The sequence below is a fragment of the Papio anubis genome, chromosome 15, assembly GCF_008728515.1.
Source record: "Papio anubis isolate 15944 chromosome 15, Panubis1.0, whole genome shotgun sequence".
NCBI classification, from domain to species: Eukaryota; Metazoa; Chordata; class Mammalia; order Primates; family Cercopithecidae; genus Papio; species Papio anubis.
Window position 1 is genome coordinate 75,911,030 of NC_044990.1, and position 26,931 is coordinate 75,937,960.

General features: G+C 42.2%; 1 protein-coding gene across 4 annotated transcripts in view; it reads left to right on the plus strand.

Annotated features, from left to right (window-relative positions):
* Positions 1-484: 484 nt before the first annotated feature.
* RAP2A (RAP2A, member of RAS oncogene family) overlaps positions 485-26,931 on the plus strand; it is a 43,458-nt gene continuing 17,011 nt past the window's right edge. Inside the window, exons 1-3 of one of the 4 annotated variants that reach the window (XR_004178546.1) lie at positions 485-1,087; positions 14,501-14,662; positions 16,552-16,631. Coding sequence is in view for 3 of the 4 variants with exons in the window: in XM_031655609.1 (XP_031511469.1) it covers positions 774-1,087; positions 14,501-14,576 (390 nt within the window). In the remaining variant the exon portion in view is untranslated. Of the gene's footprint in view, positions 1,088-14,500; positions 15,185-16,551; positions 16,632-26,931 lie in introns of those variants that run through there. The other 3 variants (XM_021929729.2, XM_031655609.1, XM_021929730.2) reach the window with 3 other exon arrangements.

The following is a 26,931-nucleotide window of genomic DNA, read 5'->3' on the forward strand; positions in this document are numbered from 1 at the left end:
GCATCGGGCAAAGGCCCTTGCGGTCCCTCTTGGGCCTTGGGCATCTCTCCCCTTCACTCCTCGCCTAAGGGTAAAGCTTGGAGGTAGCTCTGGCCCCTCTACCATCGCATCTCCGCCGAATTCTGAACGTGGGAGTCTCAGGTTGACTGCTCCCAGCTCGGGCGGGAACTGCGCATGCTCGGTACGTAGGCCCTGGGGTCTGACTGGGCGCACAGGGTTCGGCGCTGCTGGGCAGTCGCGGTGCTTGTTTATCTCCGCGACGGCAGAAGCTTCGGAGCCGCGCAGAGCCTCTCGGGAGCGCCCGCGGCCGGTCGCCCAGGCGACGGGGACGGGGCGAGGTTGTGCTGCGGGCTCCGCTCCCTGCCGCTGGCCCGCCCCACGCGCTGCGGCTGGGCTCGGCGCGCGCTCCAGCGCTGGGGGTGGCGGCGGCGGCGGCGGGCGGGGATCTGGGCGTGGAGGCGCGAGGGGCGGGGCGGGCGGCACTGCGGGCCCGCGGCTCGTTGCCGCGGCTCACGCTCTGTCTCCCTGCTCGCCCTTAGTCCCACCCGGCAGCCCACGGGCCGCATCGCCGCCCGGCTGGCCCAGGCTCCAGGGCCGCTGCTCCCTCAGCTGCCGCCGCCGCCGCCGGCGCCCAGGGGGCCGCCGCGGCTGTGAGGTGGGGGCGGCCGCGGGAGGCGGCTGGGCGGGCCGCCGGGGCCGGGGCTGGGGGCGCAGCGCGGCCGGCGTAGGTCTATGTCGCGGGCGGCGGCGGCGGCGGCGGCCGCGGAGGGACGATGCGCGAGTACAAAGTGGTGGTGCTGGGCTCGGGCGGGGTAGGCAAATCCGCCCTGACCGTGCAGTTCGTGACCGGTACCTTCATCGAGAAATACGACCCCACCATCGAGGACTTCTACCGCAAGGAGATCGAGGTGGATTCGTCGCCGTCGGTGCTGGAAATCCTGGACACGGCGGGCACTGAGCAGTTCGCGTCCATGCGGGACCTGTACATCAAGAACGGCCAGGGCTTCATCCTCGTCTACAGCCTCGTCAACCAGCAGAGCTTCCAGGACATCAAGCCCATGCGGGACCAGATCATCCGCGTGAAGCGGTGAGCGAGGGCGCAGGGGGCTTGGCGGCTGCACCCCGGAGTCACCGTCCCGGGGCCAGAACTCCCGGCGCGGGGCTCTGGGGAGGGGGCTGTCTGGGGGGTGGCTCCGAGCTGGAGGCTTTACTATTGTCATTCTGCTCCTCCTCCTCAATCTCAAATTCGAGTGCTTTGTTTCACAACTAAAATTTGGCATCCTGTTAGCCCACAGAACAGCTCTTTGTCTCTTGGCCGTTGTTAGCATTGCTTGTACAGAGCCCCCAAGGAAACAAAGTTTAAAACTTGCAGAGGGGAAGGGAGTGGATGGGTTTGTGTTGGGAAGAGAGGAACTGTGCAGGTATAGTTGAGACATTTGCAGACTGCACAACAACAGTCTGCCTTGGCAATGTTTGACAGCAAAAATCGCTCACACACCTATACAGTAAAGTCAAGTCCAGAGGAAAGAGACCTTTCTCATCTCGTTAAAGGTTTATGGTTCCAAGGCGTTTTACAAAAATGAAGTCTCTAATTTAGAGCAAAACTTTAAAGACAGATTATCAAATTATTTGAAGACATCGTAAGCTAAATGGGGTTTCGAGAATATTAACATAGAGGAGTGCAAATAAGCCATTCACAGGAGGAAAAGAATGCAGCTTAGCTGTTTTTTGTTTTTGTTTTTAATATAGCCACCTTAACCGCTTCAAAAAAAAAAAAAAAGTTCCTGGAAACAAAACAGAAGCTTCTTCAAAAGTGTGACTCAAGTATTAGCTAATTTAAAGTTAACGTTAATAAGCCTTTTTATATATATAAATTGTTTTCTAAAGTATACATTTTGGAAATATGGCTGATTACTTAAATGATTTAAAATGTTTGTTTTCTCTTAAATTCACTGAGTATATTTTTCTGTGTAATTTCAAGCATTAGAAATGTGATAATATCTTAGTGCAAAGTTTTGGCAGATTTTTCTAATTATCATTTAATTACACATTACCGTTTTATCCAGTTGTTGTTAGTTAAAGCCTGCTGATAATTTTGGTGTCCTTTTTTTCTTGCCTTATTCTACCTAGAGCCTAAATCTGAAGACCTTTATTGAAAGATGGTTGTAAGTGCACTGTAGACATAATCACATTGTACGTCAGTTTGAGTCCACTCATTTTGAAAGAGCAAGGACCAAGTTATGTGTGCCCAGGGGATGCTCAAAAACTCATTACGAGTAGTGGGTTTTTAATGCAACCTATGAGATCAAAGAGAAGGCTCTCTCTCCATTGCTCCACCCCCCCCCCCCTTAACTACTTGAGTATGCACTTTAATAGCTGAACTAAAATTGTGCATGTTATTCATCTTTGTGTTAAATTCCAAACTAGAATAAAGCAGATACTTTCGTGGTCTCTGCTGCTAAGATTTGCGAATTTGATAGCTTTTTACTTCTCCAGTATCATTTTCCTAAAGTTAAACTTAGTATGAGGATGGCATTTAAGGGGCTACATTTAAGTGACTTAAATCCTTATTACCCCCTCCCCCAATACCACACAATTAGAAAGAAACAAACCAAACCAAACCAACTGCAGGGTAGTCTGATACATCGCCACATGTTAATGTTAGGCCAAATGCATACGTCAAAAAATAATCTAAGTAAATGTCCCAACTTCCTCACCCTTCACATTTAGATATGCAGGCATAAAGATATGAAGATGCAGATATACAATGATAAAGCCACATACCTATGGCTAACTTCTTGAAGCCTAGGGAACAAATATGGCAAAATATTATTGGATAATATGGTCCACATAATTTTGTAGTTTCTTGTAATTTAGTGCAGATTACTTTTCTCAGTTATAATAATAGGTTAGTCTAAACTCAGTATATTGGAGCAATGTATTTATTTTCATTATGGCCCAGAGGAAAAAAAGAGTAAAATTCTGCATGCCCAGATATCATTTTACTCACTAGTCTCAGTTCTTGATATAAAAAGATCATTGATCAGCTGAAGTAGAGTTCATAAATTCTTTCACCAGAATTCAACCATTGTATACGTAAGAACCTCTTGGACCCTCACTTGTGTGTCTTTGTAATATGGTAGTAGTAAGGTATTTTACACCTCATCATAATCCCAGCATCTGGCTTCCCATCATTGATGGAGAGGACGTGTGAATGCAGGTGGCCTCTCAGTATTTGATATCTACTGTCAAATTCAGTATTCAGCTTTAGGTCTAGGTCAGCACTTTTCAATAGAGATATAACGTGAGCCACATATGTAATTTTAACATTCCTAGTAGCTGATTTTTTTAAAATAACATAAATATGTGGAATTAATTTTAATAATGTATTTTATTTAACCCACCATATTTAAAATAGAATCATTTCGACATGTCAGTATTCAAAAATTATTGATAGGGTACTTTACTTTTTTATACTGTGTCCTTGAAGTTTGGTATGTGTTTGACGTAGCACATCTCAATTCAAACAAGTCACATTTCAAGTGCGCAGTAGCCACATGTGGCCACAGGCTGCCATATTGGACAACAGAGGTCTAAGGTGTATATGATTTGGGGAAATGCTTGCTTATTTCTCTAAACTTCAGTTTCCTTATCTGTGAAATAGAGATTAATATGCACCTTCAAGAGTCCTTGTAAGAATTAAATGAGATAATGTATTTTAAGATACCCAAAACAATACCTAGTACACAGAAGTTGCTCAAAAAATTCTAGCTGTCATTCTTACTTTAATAACTTTGTCATTTATCTTCCTTAAATTTTACCCTTGATATAAATGTAATTTTAGAAGAAATAAATTTGTAATTGCATTTTGGAATTCATTATTTAGTATAGGCAAGATGAGACTAAAAAGCAATGAGGTTAAAATAATCCTTGAAAGAACTGTGTTGGTATTCTCTTTAAATATTTTCTCTTATGAAGGATCTGATGGAAAAGGGCATGAGAATGAACATTTAACTTCAAGTACAGTGTAGCAATAATGCACAGCACTAATGCATAGCCAAACGACGAATGGAGCTTTTCATTTTTCATTTTCATTTCAAATAATAGCAGTCATTTTCAAGGATTTCTATTACTTGAAATATTTCACTTTTAAGAAATATAAAACTGACCCGTACTCCCTTAAGTGTCTATAAGTGTACATACCTCCATATACGTACACGACCTCTTATCAAAGCCAAGTGGACCAACTGAAAATGGCTATATTTGTAAATTCATATGCTTTCTTTTCTTAACTTGATTTTGGGTGACATTACACACACAAAGAAAAGTAATAGGGATATAGGAAATGTTTTTCAGTTGAAATAAAACTAGAATTTTTTCTGATTTTGTAATTGCTTTTCTCATTATTACCCATGCCAGGATCAGCCATGGTCCCGACGTGAAGTTCTTGGAACGTGATATACAAGGCCTGTTTGCTGTTAGGAAAAAGTCCAGAAATCTTCAACATGACCTTTCACAGCCCAGCTTGCTCTTATCCCTCCCTGCCTGTGCATCTCTTGAAACCGTCCTTTTACTCTAGCACCCAGACCTTAAATCCTTGAAAGTGCCTTTCTCTGGGCTCTCCTTTGGCCTGTAGAAATCTACCTTTTCCCAGAGTTAATTCCTACTCCATCTTTCACCCTCACCCCTGCTTAACCCATTTATACCAGAGGTTGCAATTTTTTTTTGTGAAAAATCAGACCTTGGCAATGACCTTGAGCAGCAGGATATAAATAACTCCCACAAGCTTAGCATTCCAATAATGGAACACTAGGCATAGATGAGTTAAAAGATTTCTCCCCACTGAGGGAAGATATGCTCTTAAACCAAAGTAACCCCTTTCCTGTCTTCCCTTACTAAACTTTATGCCTCACCTCTTCCCTCAATTACACATACTCTGCCCTTCCCCTTTTCTTTGAAGCACTCATCCAAATTTAATTATTTGTGTGATAATTTATGGGTAGTCAGCCTTTCTCACAAAACTCTAAGCCTGTGTAACTAGCACAGCTCCCACTAGCACATAGGAAACAAGAAAAAATGTTGGAAAAATGAATGTTCAGAAAGAAAAGTATTTGTGTTGTCCTTTGGCCTCAGTTTCCCTAAACATTTTGATTTCATAGACGGAGGAGATGATCTTTTAAAGTTCTTTTTGCAGATGGAGGTGATCTTCCTTCAGCTGGAACTTTCTGTGAGAACACTTCTAGTTGGGGCAGTGTTTAATATGAACCTCAAAGAATCAGAAACATGATGTATTCCAGATGGAGGAAATGGCACAGGAAATGCATAGAATATGTTTTTTGGATGTTAAATAGAGCAGATTGGCCAAACGGGGAATTTATATAGAAGTGTGAGGGGAGGCAAGGTGAAAAATTTCAAAGCTAAATTACTGAAGGTTAAAGACTTTGGAGTTGATCGTGTAGTCAAGGACCATAATCACAATTGTCATAGGTATAGTAATATGTAGTGATATGGTAGATGACTTAGTGGTAATAGACTACTCTGTTTCATAACAGGAAGAATAGTCATAAATGTTGTGATAATCCAGTTTCTATATGAAGTGTGAAGATCCTGAATTAGCATGGTGGCTGTAGTCACAGGAGAGAAAGGATGCGAGGAATGTTGCAAAGAATGAATTAATCACACAAAGAGGAAGTGGAAAAGGTCAGACGTAACCTTGACATTTTGAAATGAATGAATAGGATTATGGAGGAATAGCTGGGGGAGATTATTTTCAGTTTTGGCGATGGTAATTATCCAGATAGCCAGCCTAATAAGTAATTAGAACATCTGAATAAAGCCCGAAAGGTCAGGTTATGTATGAATATGAAGACTCAGGATCATCTGCATAGTTCAGATTGGGAGAGTAGATGAAACTTACTGGGTAGAGTATAGAGACAGAAATGAATGGATATGGCTAAGAATAGAAATGAGAAATGAATGAATATAGCCAAGGATAGAACTCGAGAGTTGTAAGATACACAGTGGAGACTTCCTATATTGCAGTAGGAGAGAAGGCGTGGGGTGTTTTAAGATTGGGAAAAAGATAGTTGACGTGCACTACCCAAGGTGAATAAGTTGTTGTTTTTTTTAAGATCGTTATTAATTTTCTGTATCACTTAAGTGGTCACTTTGAAGTGAGCTGGCTGATTGTTTACACTGTCCCCTTTACCATATGTAGCTATTAAAGCCTAATCTAAAATAGAAGCACATTGCCAATTGTTACACATAGATCTTTGGCCCATGACAGTTTGGTGCTGGAGAGCTGAAACAAGAGTATACATCAAAAGATGTTTGTCCCAACTAAATGAAACTTCTGGAGCTCTGCTACCATTTTTTCCTTCACAAATACCTGCTTCCCCAATACCAAAACTTAATTCAAAGCTGGACCTCCCAGGTACAGAGCCTAATAGCTATGGGTCACTTTTTTGTTTTGTTTTGGTACTGGTGAATTAGGAAGAAAAATTTTTAATAATTAATAAATGTATATTATAAAGAATTGATGACTAAATCCTGAAAGTCAGACATAAATCCAAACAAAGAATTTGGGTATAAGGAGTGATGGTGAAACCTGTATCCGCTTAAATACAAAACTAAGATAAAAGAATTGTGAGAATTATGGCTGCCAAACAGAATATCAGAGTGAAAAACACTGACAATATGAAACAAACAATATAGCTAGTAAGTCAGGATGAGAGGAGGGAAATAGTTATGAGTGCTCACTTCATCTTTCATGAGAGGGATTTAAATGGTCAAAAATTGAAATTTGTTTTCAAAATGACTCGAAGAGCTCAATGTTTTTCATGATCTTCTTTGCTTTTTTTTAATTTTTATTTTTATTTTATTGTATTTTATTATTATTATACTTTAAGTTCTAGGGTACATGTGCATAACGTGCAGGTTTGTTACATATGTATACTTGTGCCATGTTGCTGTGCTGCACCCATCAACTCGTCAGCACCCATCAACTCGTCATTTACATCAGGTATAACTCCCAATGCAATCCCTCCCCCCTCCCCCCTCCCCATGATAGGCCCCAGTGTGTGATGTTCCCCTTCCCGAGTCCAGGTGATCTCATTGTTCAGTTCCCACCTGTGAGTGAGAACATGCGGTGTTTGGTTTTCTGTTCTTGTGATAGTTTGCTAAGAATGATGGTTTCCAGCTGCATCCATGTCCCTACAAAGGACACAAACTCATCCTTTTTTATGGCTGCATAGTATTCCATGGTGTATATGTGCCACATTTTCTTAATCCAGTCTGTCACTGATGGACATTTGGGTTGATTCCAAGTCTTTGCTATTGTGAATAGTGCCACAATAAACATACGTGTGCATGTGTCTTTATAGCAGCATGATTTATAATCCTTTGGGTATATACCCAGTAATGGGATGGCTGGGTCATATGGTACATCTACTTCTAGATCCTTGAGGAATCGCCATACTGTTTTCCATAATGGTTGAACTAGTTTACAATCCCACCAACAGTGTAAAAGTGTTCCTATTTCTCCACATCCTCTCCAGCACCTGTTGTTTCCTGACTTTTTAATGATCACCATTCTAACTGGTGTGAGATGGTATCTCATTGTGGTTTTGATTTGCATTTCTCTGATGGCCAGTGATGATGAGCATTTTTTCATGTGTCTGTTGGCTCTATGAATGTCTTCTTTTGAAAAATGTCTGTTCATATCCCTTGCCCACTTTTCGATGGGGTTGTTTGTTTTTTTCTTGTAAATTTGTTTGAGTTCCTTGTAGGTTCTGGATATTAGCCCTTTGTCAGATGAGTAGATTGCAAAAATTTTCTCCCATTCTGTAGGTTGCCTGTTCACTCTGATGGTAGTTTCTTTTGCTGTGCAGAAGCTCTTTAGTTTAATGAGATCCTATTTGTCAATTTTGGCTTTTGTTGCCGTTGCTTTTGGTGTTTTAGACATGAAGTCTTTGTGCATGCCTATGTCCTGAATGGTACTACCTTGGTTTTCCTCTAGGGTTTGTATGCTATTAGGTCTAACATTTAAGTCTCTAATCCATCTTGAATTAAATAAGGAGTAAGGAAAGGATCCAGTTTCAGCTTTCTACTTATGGCTAGCCAATTTTCCCAGCACCATTTATTAAATAGGGAATCCTTTCCCCATTTCTTGTTTCTCTCAGGTTTGTCAAAGATCAGATGGCTGTAGATGTGTGGTATTATTTCTGAGGACTCTGTTCTGTTCCATTGGTCTATATCTCTGTTTTGGTACCAGTACCATGCTGTTTTGGTTACTGTAGCCTTGTAGTATAGTTTGAAGTCAGGTAGCGTGATGCCTCCAGCTTTGTTCTTTTGACTTAGGATTGTCTTGGAGATGCGGGCTCTTTTTTGGTTCCATATGAACTTTGAAGCAGTTTTTAAAGATTCTGTGAAGAAACTCATTGGTAGCTTGATGAGGATGGCATTGAATCTATAAATTACCTTGGGCAGTATGGCCATTTTCACGATATTGATTCTTCCTATCCATGAGCATGGTATGTTCTTCCATTTGTTTGTGTCCTCTTTTACTTCACTGAGCAGTGGTTTGTAGTTCTCCTTGAAGAGGTCCTTTACATCCCTAGTAAGTTGGATTCCTAGGTATTTCATTCTCTTTGAAGCAATTGTGAATGGAAGTTCATTCATGATTTGGCTCTCTGTTTGTCTGTTACTGGTGTATACGAATGCTTATGATTTTTGCACATTAATTTTGTATCCTGAGACTTTGCTGAAGTTGCTTATCAGCTTAAGGAGATTTTGGGCCGAGACACTGGGGTTTTCTAAATATACAATCATGTCATCTGCAAAGGGGGGGACAATTTGACTTCTTCTTTTCCTATCTGAATACCCTTGATTTCTTTCTCTTGCCTGATTGCCCTAGCCAGAACTTCCAACACTATGTTGAATAGGAGTGGTGAGAGAGGGCATCCCTGTCTTGTGCCAGTTTTCAAAGGGAATTTTTCCAGTTTTTGCCCATTCAGTATGATATTGGCTGTGGGTTTGTCATAAATAGCTCTTATTATTTTGAGATACGTTCCATCAGTACCGAATTTATTGAGCGTTTTTAGCGTGAAGGGCTGTTGAATTTTGTCAAAGGCCTTTTCTGCATCTATTGAGATAATCATGTGGTTTTTGTCTTTGGGTCTGTTTATATGCTGGATTACGTTTATTGACTTGCGTATGTTGAACCAGCCTCGCATCCCAGGGATGAAGCCCACTTGATCATGGTGGATAAGCTTTTTGATGTGCTGCTGGATCCAGTTTGCCAGTATTTTATTGAGGATTTTTGCATCGATGTTCATCAGGGATATTGGTCTAAAATTCTCTTTTTTTGTTGTGTCTCTGCCAGGCTTTGTTATCAGGATGATGATGGCCTCATAAAATGAGTTAGGGAGGATTCCCTCTTTTTCTATTGATTGGAATAGTTTCAGAAGGAATGGTACCAGCTCCCCCTTGTACCTCTGGTAGAATTCAGCTGTGAATCCATCTGGTCCTGGACTTTTTTTGGTTGGTAGGCTATTAATTATTGCCTCAATTTCAGAGCCTGCTCTTGGTCTATTCAGGGATTCAACTTCTTCCTGGTTTAGTCTTGGAAGAGTGTAAGTGTCCAGGAAATTATCCATTTCTTCTAGATTTTCTAGTTTATTTGCGTAGAGGTGTTTATAGTATTCTCTGACGGTAGTTTGTATTTCTGTGGGGTTGGTGGTGATATCCCCTTTATCATTTTTTATTGCGTCTATTTGATTCTTCTCTCTTTTCTTCTTTATTAGTCTTGCTAGCGGTCTGTCAATTTTGTTGATCTTTTCAAAAAACCAAGTCCTGGATTCATTGATTTTTTGGAGGGTTTTTTGTGTCTCTATCTTCTTCAGTTCTGCTCTGATCTTAGTTATTTCTTGCCTTCTGCTAGCTTTTGAATGCGTTTGCTCTTGCTTCTCTAGTTCTTTTAATTGTGATGTTAGACTGTCAATTTTAGATCTTTCCTGCTTTCTCTTACGGGCATTTAGTGCTATAAATTTCCCTCTACACACTGCTTTAAATGTGTCCCAGAGATTCTGGGGTGTTGTATCTTTGTTCTCATTGGTTTCAAAGAACATCTTTATTTCTGCCTTCATTTCGTTATGTACCCAGTAGTCATTCAGGAGCAGGTTATTCAGTTTCCATGCAGTTGAGCAGTTTTGATTGAGTTTCTTAGTCCTGAGTTCTAGTTTGATTGCACTGTGGTCTGAGAGACAGTTTGTTATAATTTCTGTTCTTGTACATTTGCTGAGGAGTGCTTTACTTCCAATTATGTGGTCAATTTTGGAATAAGTGCAATCAGAGACTAGTATTGCAACCCCTGCTTTTTTTTGTTCTCCATTTGCTTGGTAGACCTTCCTCCATCCCTTTATTTTGAGCCTATGTATGTCTCTGCATGTGAGATGGGTCTCCTGAATACAGCAGACTGATGGGTCTTGACTCTTTATCCAGTTTGCCAGTCTGTGTCTTTTAATTGGAGCATTTAGTCCATTTACATTTAAGGTTAATATTGTTATGTGTGAACTTGATCCTGCCATTATGATATTAACTGGTTATTTTGCTCATTAGTTGATGCAGTTTCTTCCTAGCCTAAATGGTCTTTACATTTTGGCATGTTTTTGCAATGGCTGGTACCGGTTGTTCCTTTCCATGTTTAGTGCTTCCTTCAGGGTCTCTTGTAAGGCAGGCCTAGTGGTGACAAAATCTCTAAGCATTTGCTTATCTGTAAAGGATTTTATTTCTCCTTCACTTATGAAACTTAGTTTGGCTGGATATGAAATTCTGGGTTTAAAATTCTTTTCTTTAAGAATGTTGAATATTGGCCCCCACTCTCTTCTGGCTTGGAGAGTTTCTGCCGAGAGATCTGCTGTTAGTCTGATGGGCTTCCCTTTGTGGGTAACCCGACGTTTCTCTCTGGCTGCCCTTAAGATTTTTTCCTTCATTTCAACTTTGGTGAATCTGGCAATTATGTGTCTTGGAGTTGCTCTTCTCGAGGAGTATCTTTGTGGCGTTCTCTGTATTTCCTGGATTTGAATGTTGGCCTGCCCTACTAGGTTGGGGAAGTTCTCCTGGATGATATCCTGAAGAGTGTTTTCCAACTTGGTTCCATTTTCCCCCTCATTTTCAGGCACCCCAATCAGATGTAGATTTGGTCTTTTTACATAATCCCATACTTCTTGCAGGCTTTGTTCATTTCTTTTTCTTCTTTTTTCTTTAGGTTTCTCTTCTCGCTTCATTTCGTTCATTTGATTCTCAATCGCTGATACTTTTTCTTCCAGTTGATCGAGTCGGTTACTGAAGCTTGTGCATTTGTCACGTATTTCTTGTGTCATGGTTTTCATCTCTTTCATTTCGTTTATGACCTTCTCTGCATTAATTACTCTAGCTATCAATTTCTTCCACTTTTTTTTCAAGATTTTTAGTTTCTTTGCTCTGGGTACGTAATTCCTCCTTTAGCTCTGAGAAGTTTGATGGACTGAAGCCTTCTTCTCTCATCTCGTCAAAGTCATTCTCCGTCCAGCTTTGATCCGTTGCTGGCGATGAGCTGCGTTCCTTTGCCAGGGGCGATGCGCTCTTATTTTTTGAATTTTCAGCTTTTCTGCCCTGCTTTTTCCCCATCTTTGTGATTTTATCTGCCTCTGGTCTTTGATGATGGTGACATACTGATGGGGTTTTGGTGTAGGTGTCCTTCCTGTTAGTTTTCCTTCTAACAGTCAGGACCCTCAGCTGTAGGTCTGTTGGAGATTGCTTGAGGTCCACTCCAGACCCTGTTTGCCTGGGTATCAGCAGCAGAGGCTGCAGAAGATAGAATATTGCTGAACAGCGAGTGTACCTGTCTGATTCTTGCTATGGAAGCTTCCTCTCAGGGGTGTACTCCACCGTGTGAGGTGTTGGGTGTCAGCCTGCCCCTGGCGGGGGGGATGTCTCCCAGTTAGGCTACTCAGGGGTCAGGGACCCACTTGAGCGGGTAGTCTGTCCGTTCTCAGATCTCAACCTCCGTGTTGGGAGATCCACTGCTCACTTCAAAGCTTCAGACAGAGTCGTTTGCGTCTGCAGAGGTTTCAGCTGTTTGTTGTTGTTGTTGTTTAGCTGTGCCCTGTCCCCAGAGGTGGAGTCTACAGAGACAGGCAGGACTCCTTGAGCTGCTGTGAGCTCCACCCAGTTCGAGCGTCCCAGCGGCTTTATCTACTTAAGCCTCAGCAATGGCGGACGCCCCTCCCCCAGCCTCGCTGCTGCCTTGCTGGGAGATTGCAATCTGCTGTGCTAGCAATGAGGGAGGCTCAGTGGGCGTGGGACTCTGCCGGCCAGGTGTGGGATATAGTCTCCTGATGTGCCCGTTTGCTAAGATCCTTGGTAGAGCGCAGTATTGGGGTGGGAGTTACTCGATTTTCCAGGTGTTGTGTGTCTCAGTTCCCCTGGCTAGGAAAAGGGATTCCCTTCCCACTTGCGCTTCCCAGGTGCGGCATGCCTCGCTCTGCTTCAGCTCTTGCTGGTCGGGCTGCAGCAGCTGACCAGCACCGATTGTCAGGCACTCCCCAGTGAGATAAACCCAGTATCTCAGTTGAAAATGCGGAAATCACCTGTCTTCTCTGTCGCTCGCGCTGGGAGTTGGAGACGAGCTGTTCCTATTCGGCCATCTTGCTCCGCCCCCTCCTTCCTTGCATTTTAATTTCCTTATTTGTAATATGAGTATGATGTAGTAACTCATGAGATAATGAACATAAAGTGTTTCTTTACATGTGAACCTAAAATATCAATAATAAAGTTTCACCAAGCATCACAGAAATAGGAATGAAACCCAGCCTTTTATCTGTATACTGCCACGTGATTTATTAGGAATTAGGCTCAATTGTCTTACTATATTGAGATGAATTATATACCTAGTATAGTATAACATTTCTGTTTTTCCCATTGTTTTCTCCTCTGTTTTAAGTGCTCTAACACTGTGTTACAGAACTTATAGCATAGACCTTGAGTGCTTTGTGTCTTTGCCTTCTCCTAGAGACCTAAATATGTTGGCTATAAATGGTGGCAATAAATTTTTGTGACTCACGAGGAATTGTGATGATTTTTAGTACGCATATTTTAAATATTAAAATGCGACATAAGCAGTCAGCATATAATATTAGTATTTGTTAACACTTCTCTTTTTAAAAAAGTTAATAGTAGACCTCTTTATGAATACCAAATGTTACACATGGGGTGAAGATAATTTTAACAGTCTTTATGGCTAGTTATATATAGTAGCATGTTGGCATAGCTTTTTAATAAATCAAATTGAGAAAAGTTTTGTCTTTGTATAAGTCATCACTGTCAACATCAAGTAATATTTAAGCCACCTCATTTGCATAGCATTGCCTTGGGCATTATACAGAATAAGAACAAGATGCTATCTTTGTCCTTCTGGTGTGTCAAAATGTCCTATAAAAGGGTATATATTTTGCAGTATTGAGTTATACAAAAATCTATTTTTAAAGACAGTTTGATTTCTAAGTTTCAAAATATTGTTCCACCAAAAACATTGCTCTTATTAGGCCACCTTTTCTAAGGAATTTTACTCATTTTAACTTAACAGAAATTCAGAATTTTATCTATAAGACTAATGACAACAATTACATATTTATATATAACCGCCTTTTTTGTATATGTCTTAGTCTCTTCAGGCTGCTATAACAAAATTCCTTAGACTGTGTAATTTATAAACCATAGAAATGTATTGCTGACAGTTCTAGATGCCGGGAAATCCAAAGTCAAGACATATCACAGATGGTGCCTCTTGCTGCATCTTCATATGATGTAAGGGGCAAAATGGCTCACTCAAACCTCCTTTATAAGGGCACTAGTCCCATTCATGAGGGTGGAGACATCATGACCGGATCATTTCCTGAAGTCCCCATCTCTTCATTCTGTCACATTGGGGATTAAATGTCAACATATGACTTTTAGGGAGACAAGCATTCAGACCACAGCAGTATATTTAGTACATTTTTATCCTCCCTATCTAAAATATAATTTCTCCTTCCCTCAATGATCCACTTATACTCTACTGTTTCTTTTTCTAGTTCGTGAACCAACAGTCCCAACAAACTTTGGCAATCAGTAATGTTGATTGGTAAAATGAAGTACTGAAATCCTATTGTTAAGTAGCCACATACATACATACATACATACATACATACATACATACATGAAAACTAACTAGAAAATGAACTAGACTTAATTCTTTTTAGTTTATTTTTTAAGAGCAAGTGACGAGAAAATAATTTCTCAATGGTTAATTCAGTTTATGTGTAAAACCAATGATATAAAACTTGTTTACAATGGTCTAGCATTAAGGAACTATAATGTTTGCATAAACCCTATGTCTGTTCTTCCTCTCAGATGGTCAACTAGTTGTGGAGTGCTATTACCTTTATTAAAGAAGGATGTAAACAGAGCATTATCTCAATAGGTGCAGCTGCTATGTGGAGCTCTGTGCAGGGAGAGTCCTCCAGCTAGGTGTGGGCTCAGTCGTGGGAATGCTGTGATCCACCAGCTGCATGTGTCCTGAGAGAGGCAGCCAGGATGCTGTGTGTTTACCATCCCTGCTGAACAAATCAGTACCTTAATTATGGTAGGATGCCTCCCAGAGGTATATACATTTTAAAAGGCTACTCTTGATGACAGAAAATGTTTATTCCTAAGGCCACCGTGAGCACATCATCTGGTTTTATTGAAGGAAATACTTGTACATTTATGGAGGGAAGGAAATTTATTTTATTGCTTGCATCAGCATATACCTACTAAGTAATGAGTTCTGAAGCTTTTTTTTATAGGCCACAATGAGTGGCTTCTTAAGAATCCCATACCTATTTTCCTTTGAATAAGTACCATTGCTTCAGTCTATTCCCTTTTCTCCAAAGGTGACTGTATGTCTCTTTTGTCTGGGACAGTTCAGGTCTATGCTTGTTCTTCTCTACATTTATTTACAGTGCCCCTTTCCATCTTGAAAGTATCTCAGTGTGGGCAATACATTTTATGGTCACTATAGACTGTTACCTCAAATTCTCTTTTTTTTTTAATCATGACAATTCAAATCCCATTTGTGCATATATTTTTGAGATACCTTGTTTAAATAAACAGTATCTTTCTTTGACCTGGCCAGCATCCTTTTTTAAAGCTTTTGTTAATTTGGGTAAACAAATCCTCATGAACTGGAAATGTTGCTCAGTTTTGAAAGATGACATCTTTTTTACTAAATGCTCTTGATTAAAGATGGCTGCAGACTCTTTGACACAACTTTCATTGAGAAGTAGGATCTGTTTCCTCTTCTTCTGAGTCTGTGCTGGCCTGTTTAGACTGCACTGATCCATAGAGTATGGTGGAAGTGATACTAAGCCGTTTGGGGCCTAATCTCTGAGAAGACCAACAGCTTCCACCTTACTTTCGTGAAACCCTGAGCTACCACACAGGAAGTCCAGCTATGCTGCTGGAAAATTCACAGAGAGGCCCGGAGGCTAGACAGAGAGGAGGAGGGAGCTCCCTTCCACCCATTCCTACCAACGTGCCAGGCCTCAGGTGATGCCATCTTTGACTCTCCAGCCCAGCCCTGCTCACTGTAACTGAAGACCTCTGAGTGACCCCAGTCAATATGATGTAGAACAGAAGAACTGCCCAACTGAGTTCTGCCCAAATTCTTGACCCACAGCATCATGCAATATAGTAAAATGGCTATTTTAAGCCCCTAAGTTTTGGGATAGTTTCATGCAGCAGTAGTTATCTGGAACAATAACACATTTTTAGATAAACATGTTATTTTAGAAATTATTTTGGTAAGAGTACTGTTGATCCTTTGGGTTTCTTTGTGAAGATCTTAAAAAAAATTATTGAAGATGATTAAATAAATCTTAACTCTTAAAATATGGCAAATTTATGGAGCACCTACCAACTGCCCTTGGAATTGATCTGCCCGATGTCATTTGACCACTCCCACCCATGCATAACTGTACTTTGAAGATCACATTTAATTGTATTAAGAATATAGTGTATTATAGCTTAGTTTCAGCAGAAAATCCAAATGTATGTATGTGCCCTTTGCAACTGTTTATACTCATAGTCTGAACTGCTGCTTCCCCCTTCACTCTACCCACAGGGTGTATTGTTTATACAAGTAATTGATGTAAACCATCTAATTTCTGTTAATGAAGAAAGAGTCTATTATTTGGTGGTGCTCTGCTTCAATTTTGATATCTAGCACCTGACACGTAGAAAATACCTAGGAAATATTTGTTGAATTTATAAGTAAAGATCCCTGCATTCTATATTTTGACAGTTTCCCTCCAGATCCCAGATCTCTGGAGACCCCTTATGCATCAAATCAATATAAGCATTTCACTGTCTAACACAAGGCATGATAAAGAAAAATAATAAAGCATTTTAGATAGTGTACATCCAAAAATGCATTTTTAGCCTGGTGGCCATGGACATGTTTGCACTGATTTTGTGACATTTTTGTTACTCCAGACACTATGGACTACTTGAGAAAACTGTCAGATTTGAAGACCATCACTTCATTATCGCATTCTACTTTGTGTGTCTGTAAGTGTCAAGAACTGATTCCAGCACTGGGGATACAGCTGCATATAAAACATTCATTGCCCTTGCCTTCCTCAGATCCCAGATGTAACTTCAAAGGTAGCACAGCTGGCTTCAGGCAGAAACAAGACTTTAGCGCAAAACTCCTTATACTACTCAAAAGTTCTTGGGTTTTTTTTTTCCTTTTTTTCTTTTTTTATTAACCCACCTTGTCTTAGGCCTTCAGAGCCATCGTTCACATCTAGTGACTTGACTTAGCAATATTTACTGTAGGAAGATGAACAGAATAAGGAAAGCTACTTCTGTTTGGAAAAGATAGTATTTGTTCTTAGAGGGAAAGGTTTCTATCCGGTTTTTCTCAAATCTTTTCCACAAGATTTAGTGGTTTTCAGACTAGATGGTTAGTTTTGCCCATCCTTGGCCAGAGGAATGGAAGCCAGAGGTAGGAGATGAAACACTAAATAACAGTTTTGGTACATTTTTACAGCTATAGCACCATTATGATTCTAGAACTGCCTTATGATTTGAGAGAACTTAGAAAACGATAATTCTCATTTCTGTAGTATTTTACAGTATCCACAGTACTTATTAATTCACGTAAATGGCTTAGTGTGGTGTCTTCACACACTAATGTTAAGTCATCATCTTCCTTAACATTACATCTAAGTATCAATTAATATTTCTGTTTCACAAATAAGGAACCTGAGGCTCAAAAAGCTCATAACATATCCAAGGAGGCAGAGCTGGGACTTATTTCTAGGTCCTCTAACTCTAGATCTAGCTCTCTCTCTCTCGTGGTGCACTTCATCTTAATTTTTGCCAGTGACCAAATTGTGGTTGGCCTGGACTGTTAATCTAGAAATAATTTACCCAGAAAAAAAACAGGTTTGCTCACTTGATGAGTAACAAAAGAACCCCCCATGAGAATGTAGGTTTTGATCAATAGGAGTTTTATTACTTGGTGCTAGTAACTAGGACACTGGAAGGATTCTTCAAGGCAGTGCCTCCCTAAGGAAAAGCAACAGGAGGGCTTTATGGGGCAATGGAGAGGGGAGAAGGGTGCAGCCTTGAATATGGAGGAGGGATCCCAGGTGCACAGATGCAGTGAGCCATCATGCCAGCACATAGGTCGCATGTTATGGTAATGAAGCTGTTGCCTCTCCCATGGTGGAGACTTTAGCATGGTAAGTTGCAGGGGTCTGTCAGGAGCTAGTGTAAACCAACAAGGTGACTGCATTCCACACAGGCTGCAGGACAGGAGGCTGTAGAACAGGCTGATTGCCCAAGTTGATGAAATTCCTATAAACCCTGGAAACCCTCCTTGTCTGCTTACAGATAGGCCTTTGGCTAGTCATAGTAGATCCACTACATATTTTTATGGGATAGTTGGTTGGGAGAATGATTGAAAAAGCAATGTTTTAAGATAATTATTATGGAAGTAACATAGGATAGAGTAGAGGGATGAGAAATTGGAGGTGAGACCAGTTAGGAGACTGTTGCAGTGTCTCGGGTATGAGTTATTTTGGAAATGAAAGGATTTTTATAGTGGGAATGAAAATAATGGGACAGATTTCCTCACATCCAGTAATTCCTGCTCTGTCCATCCCTGTAATCACTACTGGACTAGACCTGTTGTTGCAGCCTCTCATTACACCTGCTCATGCTTAGAGACTATTGGACTCTCTGTTGCTTACCATTCACTCTCCCTTGTCCCACAGTGAATTCTTACAACTATCTGTTTCTGACTTCTTTCATTTTGGTGTTGGCTTGAACCCAGTCAAAATGTAACTCTTCATTCTTCATTGGTTGCTGTTGAGGGCCATAACCTCTGCCAACAATGATAGTTTTCAGCTCCCTTCTTCACTGTGCATTTGTTTTATTTGTTTTTTTTTTTTTTCATGTCATCTGTTAACTTCTCCTGGGTCAAGTGAAAAGACCTTTTTAATAGGCATTGCCAATAAATCTCATGCCAGTTGAACCATCCAGTTACAACATGCCATGAATAATGAATGTACTCCTCTTCCTCTTCTGAGTTGTTTATTGCTGGGGAGAAGAAATGCTAATTCTGTTGGTCTCATAACCTGAATTTTCTAGAAAGCTGTATTATAGAGATTCAGTGTTTGGGTTTTTTTTGTTTTGTTTTTTTTAAGTTTTATTTAGTGTTATATGTACTGAGTGATTTAGAAATGAGAAATATTCTAAGATGTTATTACAACAATAGAAAAATCTTGCAGGATAAATGCTCTTCTGTTCATAATTTAAAAGTTCCTAAAAATCTTAGCTCTTCACAGCTTTGAAGAATTATTTAAATCTTCTTCATTCAGAAGTAGCTTTAAAAAAGTAGTAATTGAACTTTGTGTACTGAATTTTTATTCAAAACATTTTGCCACAGATTCTGAAAATGAAGGGTGCTGAAAAGATATATACTATAATTTAATCCAGATGTAAATTTAGGTAGCAGTTCAAATAACTTGCCTGTTCCTGAATAATTGACTCAATTTAATATTTTCAAGTACAATAGTCAAGTCTGTTTTTTAATGCACAGGTTTCAGATTTCAGTTCTCACTAAAGATAAAATGGATGTTGTACGTCCAAATACCTTTTTCCCTTTGATAGATGAAAGCTGTGTGTTCTCCATATATGTGCCTGAGCTTGAGTTTTCCTTACTGTTTAAATTACGTAAAAAGCATGCTTTGTTGACAGATTTTTAAATGATACATTTTTGATTAAAATGTACATTCTAACAACACATTCAAGTATCAAATGCAGATCAACAACCACTTTCCTCCACCTTATTTTGGATGACTTGGATATTATGCTTAAAAAAGAATCAATTGGTTTATTCAGATAGGTTTTTTGTATTTGGTTTCTGACTGATAAGGTTTGGGGCTTCTAGTTGCAAACACTTCCTCACAAATAACGCATTACTGGCACTTTACAATGAAAAATCTCCATTTCTAATAAAGAAACAGATTAAATGTAATTTTATTATATTCCTTTTTCTTAGCATGGATTTTTGAGGTACTGTGACATCTTGATATGCCTGAAGAGCATTGTGGTCAGTTGGATGCAATATATAGATCTAATAGTGAAGGAAATGTTTAGAATTACTGTTTTTATTTTCAATAACATGTTGTATTTCAGTGTTAATATTCATTATGCTTTCAGTCTTTAGCCAGTTTTGGATATAAATTAAACAATATTGCATTGTACAGAAGTTTTAAATTGGTTAGTGATATTCTGCTGAGTAAGAAACTGACTGTGATCAGCTTAATTATGTGCCCTCCATGATGTAAACACATAGCCAACATGCATGTGCATGCAATTTGTCTTGAAGGTTATTTTACTTTTCCTGATTTAATGAAGAAATTGTTTATTACCTCACTGATTTTTTTTTTTATTGAGGTATAAATTTTATGCAGTAAAGTGCACAAATTGTAGGTATACACCTAGGATGTGTATACCATGTAACCAAATCCCAAATGAAAATGGACAGACATTTCAGGCAACAAGGCAGTCTGCCTCATGTTCCATTTCAGCCACTTCCATACTCAGAGACCACCATAAATGAGTCATGCCTGGTAATGAACTTCTGGCTTCCATCATTCAGCATCTTGTACGGGATTCATCCGTGTTGTTGCATGGACCAGTAGTTAATTCTCTTTAATTGAGGTGCAGGATGCCCCTTGCATGAATATACCAGGATTTCATTAATTGTTCTGTCAATGGGGCACCTGGATAGTTTCTAGGTGAGGGTTATGAATGATGCTACTAAAAACATTCTAGTACATATCTTTTGGTGAATATCTGTATACTTCCTCTTAGTGTACCATTATTGGATCATAAGTACATGTGTTCAGTACTAATGTATACTGCCAAGCGATTTTTCAAAGTAGTTGTAACCAGCAAGAGTAACAATTATTCCACATCCCAACCAACATTTGATCATGTCAGTCTTTTTAATTTTAGCCAATCCGATAGGATTCTAGGAATCTCAATGTGATTTTTGTCTTTGTTTTCTTGGTGTATAATGATGTGGAGTACCTTTTCATATGCTTTATGGCCATTTGGGTATTTTCTTTGGAGAAATGCCCATTCGGGTCTTTTGTCCATTTTAAAAATTGGATTATCTTTTTTCATAACTTGTAGAAATTCTTTATACATTCTGGATACAAGTTCTTTATTAGATGTGTGTATTGCACATACCTTTCCCCAATCTTTGGCTTACCTTTTCCCTCACTTAATAGTTGCTTTGAGTGAGCATAAATTCTTAATTTTATGAAGTCAAATTTTAAAATCCTTTTATGGTTAGTTCCTTTTTGCGTTCTGTTTAATATATCTTTTTCTACCTCAAGGTTCTGAGGATCCATTCTGCATATTTACTTCTAGAAGTATTATAACCTAACTTCAGTTCTGTGATCCATCTCTATACGGGTAATGTGAGATAGGGGGTCAAGGAATTTGTTTGTTTTGTTTTGCATATGGCTGTTCAGTTGAGCCAACATCATTTATATAAAAGACCATTTCCCCAGTAAATTATAGCTTTACCTTTGTCATAAATTGTTATGCCCAGACCGTTTGTTCCCCAAAGAAGACCACCAGAGTCCAGAGTCAAAGCCAAGCGGCAAGGATCTTTACTACAAGTTTGAACTTGGTCCCTCCATTCCACAGCATACAAGAGGGCCCCGAACAATGCGAGTGCTTGCTTTTTATAGCCCGATGTAAACAGGATATGTAAAGTTACAGGGGAACAAGGTAATTCTCTCGGTTACAGCATTACAATTGGTTAATATTATACATTTAGCATTTTTTATTGGTTCCCGCTGCGTCCTTATCGGAGATTTCCCAGGTGGTGTTTTTCTGAAGTTTGAAAGAAATATGGAGGAATGTGTTTGTGCTGGGCTCAGGAAGTTGGGAGATATATGGGGGATGTGTCTCATTCCTTTCATTCCCCCCTTCTTTTCAGGTAACTCTAGAGCCAGTCTTGGGTCTTATAAGTCTGACTCTGTTTCAGCGTTTACAGGTTGGTATTGGGCTCTGAGGACCATGAGCTGAATGGTGTCAAACCTTTCTCTGACAAACTGCAAAATTCTGTTAACAACACAAGGTCCTACGGTTAGCAGAAATAGTAGACTTAGCAGGGGTCCAAGGAAGGGGGCTAACAGAGAAAACATAGAGGAATTCCACCATTGGTCTGCAGCTGAAGCAAACTGCCGTGTTTTTACTTCAGTGCTTAACTTGCGTAACTGTTGGACCCGGTCTTCTACAAGCCCTGATTCATTTATGTAGAAACAACAGTCCTCTTTCAGAAACATACATGTACCACCTTTTTCAGCAGTGAGTAGGTCTAGGGCCCTCCGGTTCTGCAAGGTTACCTGGGCTAGGGACGTGAGCTGCCGCTGAAGGGAGGCAAGGGACTCAGCTGACTCCTCCATAGCAACGGCAAATTGTTGGTACAACTTGTTGCTTCCTATGAGGGTGTGACCTAGGGCTCCCCCCGCCATCCTGGCCGCAATGAGGGATGCGGTGAGGGAGATTCCTGCAATGAGGGGGAGAAATATGGCTCGTGCAGGTCTCGGTCTAGGGACTGGGTGAATAGCAGTACTAGTCCAGTTACCGGTGTACCCTAGGAACTCGCCAGCAGTTAGTAGAGTCAACCAGGGAACTAATGTGACAGGAAGACACAGTAGGTTGGTAACAGAGGGACTAGATAGGTCCTTAGATAATGTCCCATTACACCAGAAGAATATGCCCGGCGGAGCCCTTAGGGTGATATTAGGGGGCACTGCAGTGATGCTGCAGAGGCTGGAATTGGTTCCTGAGAAACAGTAGGGAAACTTCTCCTGACTGGGGTTTAGGTATAGGGGCACATTTAGGATAGGGGCATATGAGAGGTTTCGGAGATGGTTAGCTTGGGCAGAGGTAGAGGATCCCCATGGCAGAGGGACAGCAGTTAGCGGTGGACGCCCTAGGGTGGCACACAGAAAGCAGCCAGACAGGCTGTGAAGTCCTGTAAGGTTAGCAAGCTCTAGTCCTTCCTGTAATAATTTTAACCAGGAGAAAGGACGTAAGTCTTGTGTTAGTCTGTTTTCCTGTCGTTGGGTATTCCCATGGACCGGGGCAGTACCTGCACTAGGCCTCGCCACAGATAGAGGTGACTGCTAGGCCATGTGGAGGAGGGGGAGTAGTATACAGCCCCATGTTGAGGCAGGAGTTCCAGGGGTCTCAAACTATCCATGTATATGAAAAGTTTCCATCCCGTCTACGATGGAAGGGCCACTTAGGGTCCAACTGTTCTTCCTCTCCCCAATAACGGGACCTATGGATGTTACAATAGTTATAAGGACAGCCGGCATTTTGGTGCCACCAATAGTGTTTACAATTGTATTCAGTCTGATCAAACTCAAAACATATTATTGGTGTCACTGGTTTGGCTATTTGAAAGCCAGTAAAATTTAGTAAGATTGGGCTATTGCACCCTGAGGAGGGGCAATCAGCACTGGCCAATAATTTCCCGGGCTTATGAGGTTGTCCAGGGTGGGTTCGGTTTTCATAAAGCCAGAATCTCCAGACAAAGGGATTAGATGCTGGTTTGGTGTTTTCCCCAGCGGCCACTAGGGCGGCTAGCGTTAGGGCTAGACTACCTAACTGCATGTTTGCAGTGAGCTATGTTGCCGGTGCAGGGTGAGTTTTAAGGGGTTGTTCTTAGCTGTGTCCACAGTCCACGTGGCCGGTGCTTCAGCTGCTGCCGTGATTGGTCCCAGAAGGTCGGAGGTTGGGTCCACTGGCTTGACGTGGGTGTAGTGGATCCACGACACGATGCCTTCTACCTTTAGGGCGGTGGGTGTGGTCAGGAGTACCTGGAGTGGTCCCTTCCACCTGGGTTCTAGGGTCTCTTGTCGGTGTCGCTTAACCAGGACCCAGTCTCCCGGCTGGTACGGATGGGGTGTCGGTGGGGGACCGGTCTCATATAGTTCCTTCAGCTTGGGCCAGATTTCTTGATGAATTTTCTGCAAGACTTGTAGGGAAAATAAGAATTCAGAGACATTTTCTGTTTCAGATTTGAGAAGATCATCTTTTAGACTGGGAACCAGGGGTGGGGGTCTGCCATACATGATTTCGTAAGGGGTAAGGCCCAGTCTGTAAGGGGTATTACGGGCCCAGAACAGAGCGTAGGGGAGAAGGACCACCCAATTAGCGCCAGTCTCCATAGTCAATTTAGTTAAGGTCTCTTTTAAGGTCCGATTCATCCTCTCTACCTGTCCTGAACTCTGGGGTCTGTAAGCGCAATGTAGTTTCCGATTTGCCCCAAGGATGGAAGCCAAATCCTGACTTACCTTAGCGACGAAGGCCGGCCCATTATCTGACCCTATCTGGACGGGGAAGCCATACCTGGGAAGGATATCTTCCAGAATTTTCTTTGCTACGACCTGAGCAGTTTCTCTTTTGGTTGGGAATGCTTCAGTCCACCCTGAAAAAGTATCTACAAGGACAAGTAAGTACCGATACCCGTACTTTCCTGGCTTTATTTCAGTAAAATCTACTTCCCAGTAGATACCGGGCCTGGTTCCCCTGAGCCTTGTTCCCGCTGCAGTCTGGGATTGGGGGTAGGCGTTGTTAAGCTGGCAGACTTTGCAACTTGCCACGATGCTGCTGGCCTTCTCAGCTGTATGTCTGAATTTGAGCTTAGAGCGTCTGATCAGGTCTATCATCCGCCAGGCCCCCAGGTGGGTGGTTCGGTGGATGTGTTCTAACACCTGTTGTCCTAATTTTTCTGGTAGGATGGTTTGGTCATTAGTATCAGTCCACCACCCATTCTGGATCTGTTTCAGGAGAAGTTTGTCAATCCACTGGAGATCTTGTTCTGAATAATCAGGGAAATATGGCAAGTCCCAGGGGCCCGGGTCAGGGAGCTGGAGTGCAAGGAGTTGGCTGGGAGCCTTTGCCACATTTCTTGCAGTTTGGTCTGCCAGAAAGTTGCCTTGAGCAGTTGGAGTGGTTGGTTTCTGATGCCCTGGGCAATGCACAATGGCTAACTTTTCTGGCTTCCATAGCGCTGTTAACAGGGCTAGGATCTCTTGCTTGTTTTTTTATCTTTTCCTTCAGCCATTAGTAACCCTCGCTCCCTGTAAATGGCCCCATGTATGTGCGCCGTAGCAAAAGCATATCAGCTGTCTGTATATACTATCAGCTTCTTCCCTGCCCCTAAGGTAAGAGCTTGAGTGAGCGCTATCAGTTCGGCCTTCTGGCCGATGTCCCCAGGGGCAGGGGTTCTGCCCAGATTACCTCAGTCTCTGAAGTCACTGCCGCTCCAGCGTACCTCTGGCCTTGATGCATGAAGCTGCTTCCATCAGTGAACCAGACGAGGTCAGCGTCAGGGAGTGGGCGGTCCTGCAGGTCCTCTCGAACTCCGTGCACCTGAGCTAGTATCTCGGTACAATCATGGAGTGGCGCGTCCAGGTCCGGGTTGGGCAGCAGCGAGGCAGGGTTTAAGGTCGTTGGGGGCAGGAAGGTTATCCTGATAGGATTTAGTAGTAGTCTTTGGTAATGGGTGAGCCGGGTGTTAGTTATCCATCGATTAGGTGGCTGTTTGAGTACACCTTCGATGGCATGTGGGGTAACGACCCGCAATTTTTGACCCATGACAAGTTTATCAGCATCTTGTACCATCAGAGCCGTGGCCGCAATCATTCGGAGACAAGGGGGCCACCCGGCAGCCACTGGGTCTAACTTCTTTGACAGGTAGGCAACCGGCCTCAGCCAGGGGCCTAAGTTCTGAGTTATTACCACCTTGGCGACACCCTTATTCTCGTCCACGTATAAGTGGAAGGGCTTGGTGACATCAGGTAGTCCCAGTGCAGGCGCAGAGAGTAGGGCGGTTTTGATCTGTTGGAAAGCCGACTCGGCTTCGTCTGTCCAATTAAATGGCTGCTGCCCCTGTGTTGCCTGATACAAGGGTTTAGCCAGTTCTGTGAACCCAGGTATCCATAGTCTACAAAATCCCGCCGACCCCAGGAATTCCTTCACTTGTCGGGTGGATTGTGGCCTGGGGATCTGCAGAACAGTCTGCTTCCAGGCATCTGTTAACCAGCGCTGCCTTCCTTTTAGCAGGTACCCCAGATATGTTACTTCTGGCTTACAGATTTGAGCTTTCTTTGCCAAGGCTCGGTACCCTAGATTTCCCAGAGCTTGTAAGAGACTCTTGGTCCCTTGAATACAAGCTTCTTGGGTCTCAGCAGCAATCAGGAGGTCATCAACATACTGTAGTAAAGTTACTGGGGCTGCCTGATTTACGAAAGACATTACAACAGCTGCCTGACTTCCTGGAGCCTCTGGGTCTATGGGGGTGTACTGTCTAAAAGCTTCCATTAATCTTTCTAAGTAGGTAGCTGGGCTCTCTGTCTTTCCCTGCAGAACAGAGTATACTTTAGCCAAATCAGTGGGCTTGCGAGCAGCTGCCCGGAGACCCGCCATTAGAGTCTGGCGATAAAGGTGTAGCCGTCCCCTACCTTCTGCCGTGTTGTAGTCCCATGCCACGCCGGCCTGTATTCTCTCGCGCTCCTCTGTTGTGAACAAGATTCGGAGGAGCTGCTGACAATCATCCCAAGTCGGCTGGTGGGTGAACATGACACTATCCAGTAAAGCCATTAAATCTTTGGGGTTGTCTGAAAACCGAGTACTCTGGGTCTTCCAGTTATACAGATCACTGGTAGAGAATGGCCAGTACTGGAGCCTGGGGATTCCCATGTCATCTGGGGGTCCTATTTCCCGAAGGGGTAAAGCCACCGTGGAGTCAGGCGGCTGGGGGGGGGTAGCCCGCAAAGTGCGCCCTCGTGTCCGCCCCGCCGGCCCTTCAAAGTTACTTTCCCTTTCAGCGGGCCCGTGTGTGCCGGCCGCCTCCCGTCCGCCTGCTCCTTCCCGCAGCTCAGCCCAGGGGGCTGGGGCCTGGGGCCTGGAGGGGTACAGAGGGGGTTCTGTGAACAGTGGGTCCCCGCTATCAGGTAGAAGAGCATGGGGGGGCAGTTGGTTGCTTGGATTTTAGCGGCCGAGCAACCAGTGCCTTACAAGGTTCAGGGGCTAATTGGAAAGGTGACAGCCAAGGAGGCGGGTTCTCAACAAGGTCCTGCCATATGAGGATATATGGGATTTGATCCAAGTGGCCCGCACGCCCAGGTAGGAAAATCTTGGACTTCAGTGATGACAGCAAGTCGGAACGTCCTTTCGGGTGGCCACCCCACATCAAAGGCAGGCCATTCGGCGGGGCATAGGGTAATGAGCTTTCCCCTCCTGATTTCCAAACTAAGATCA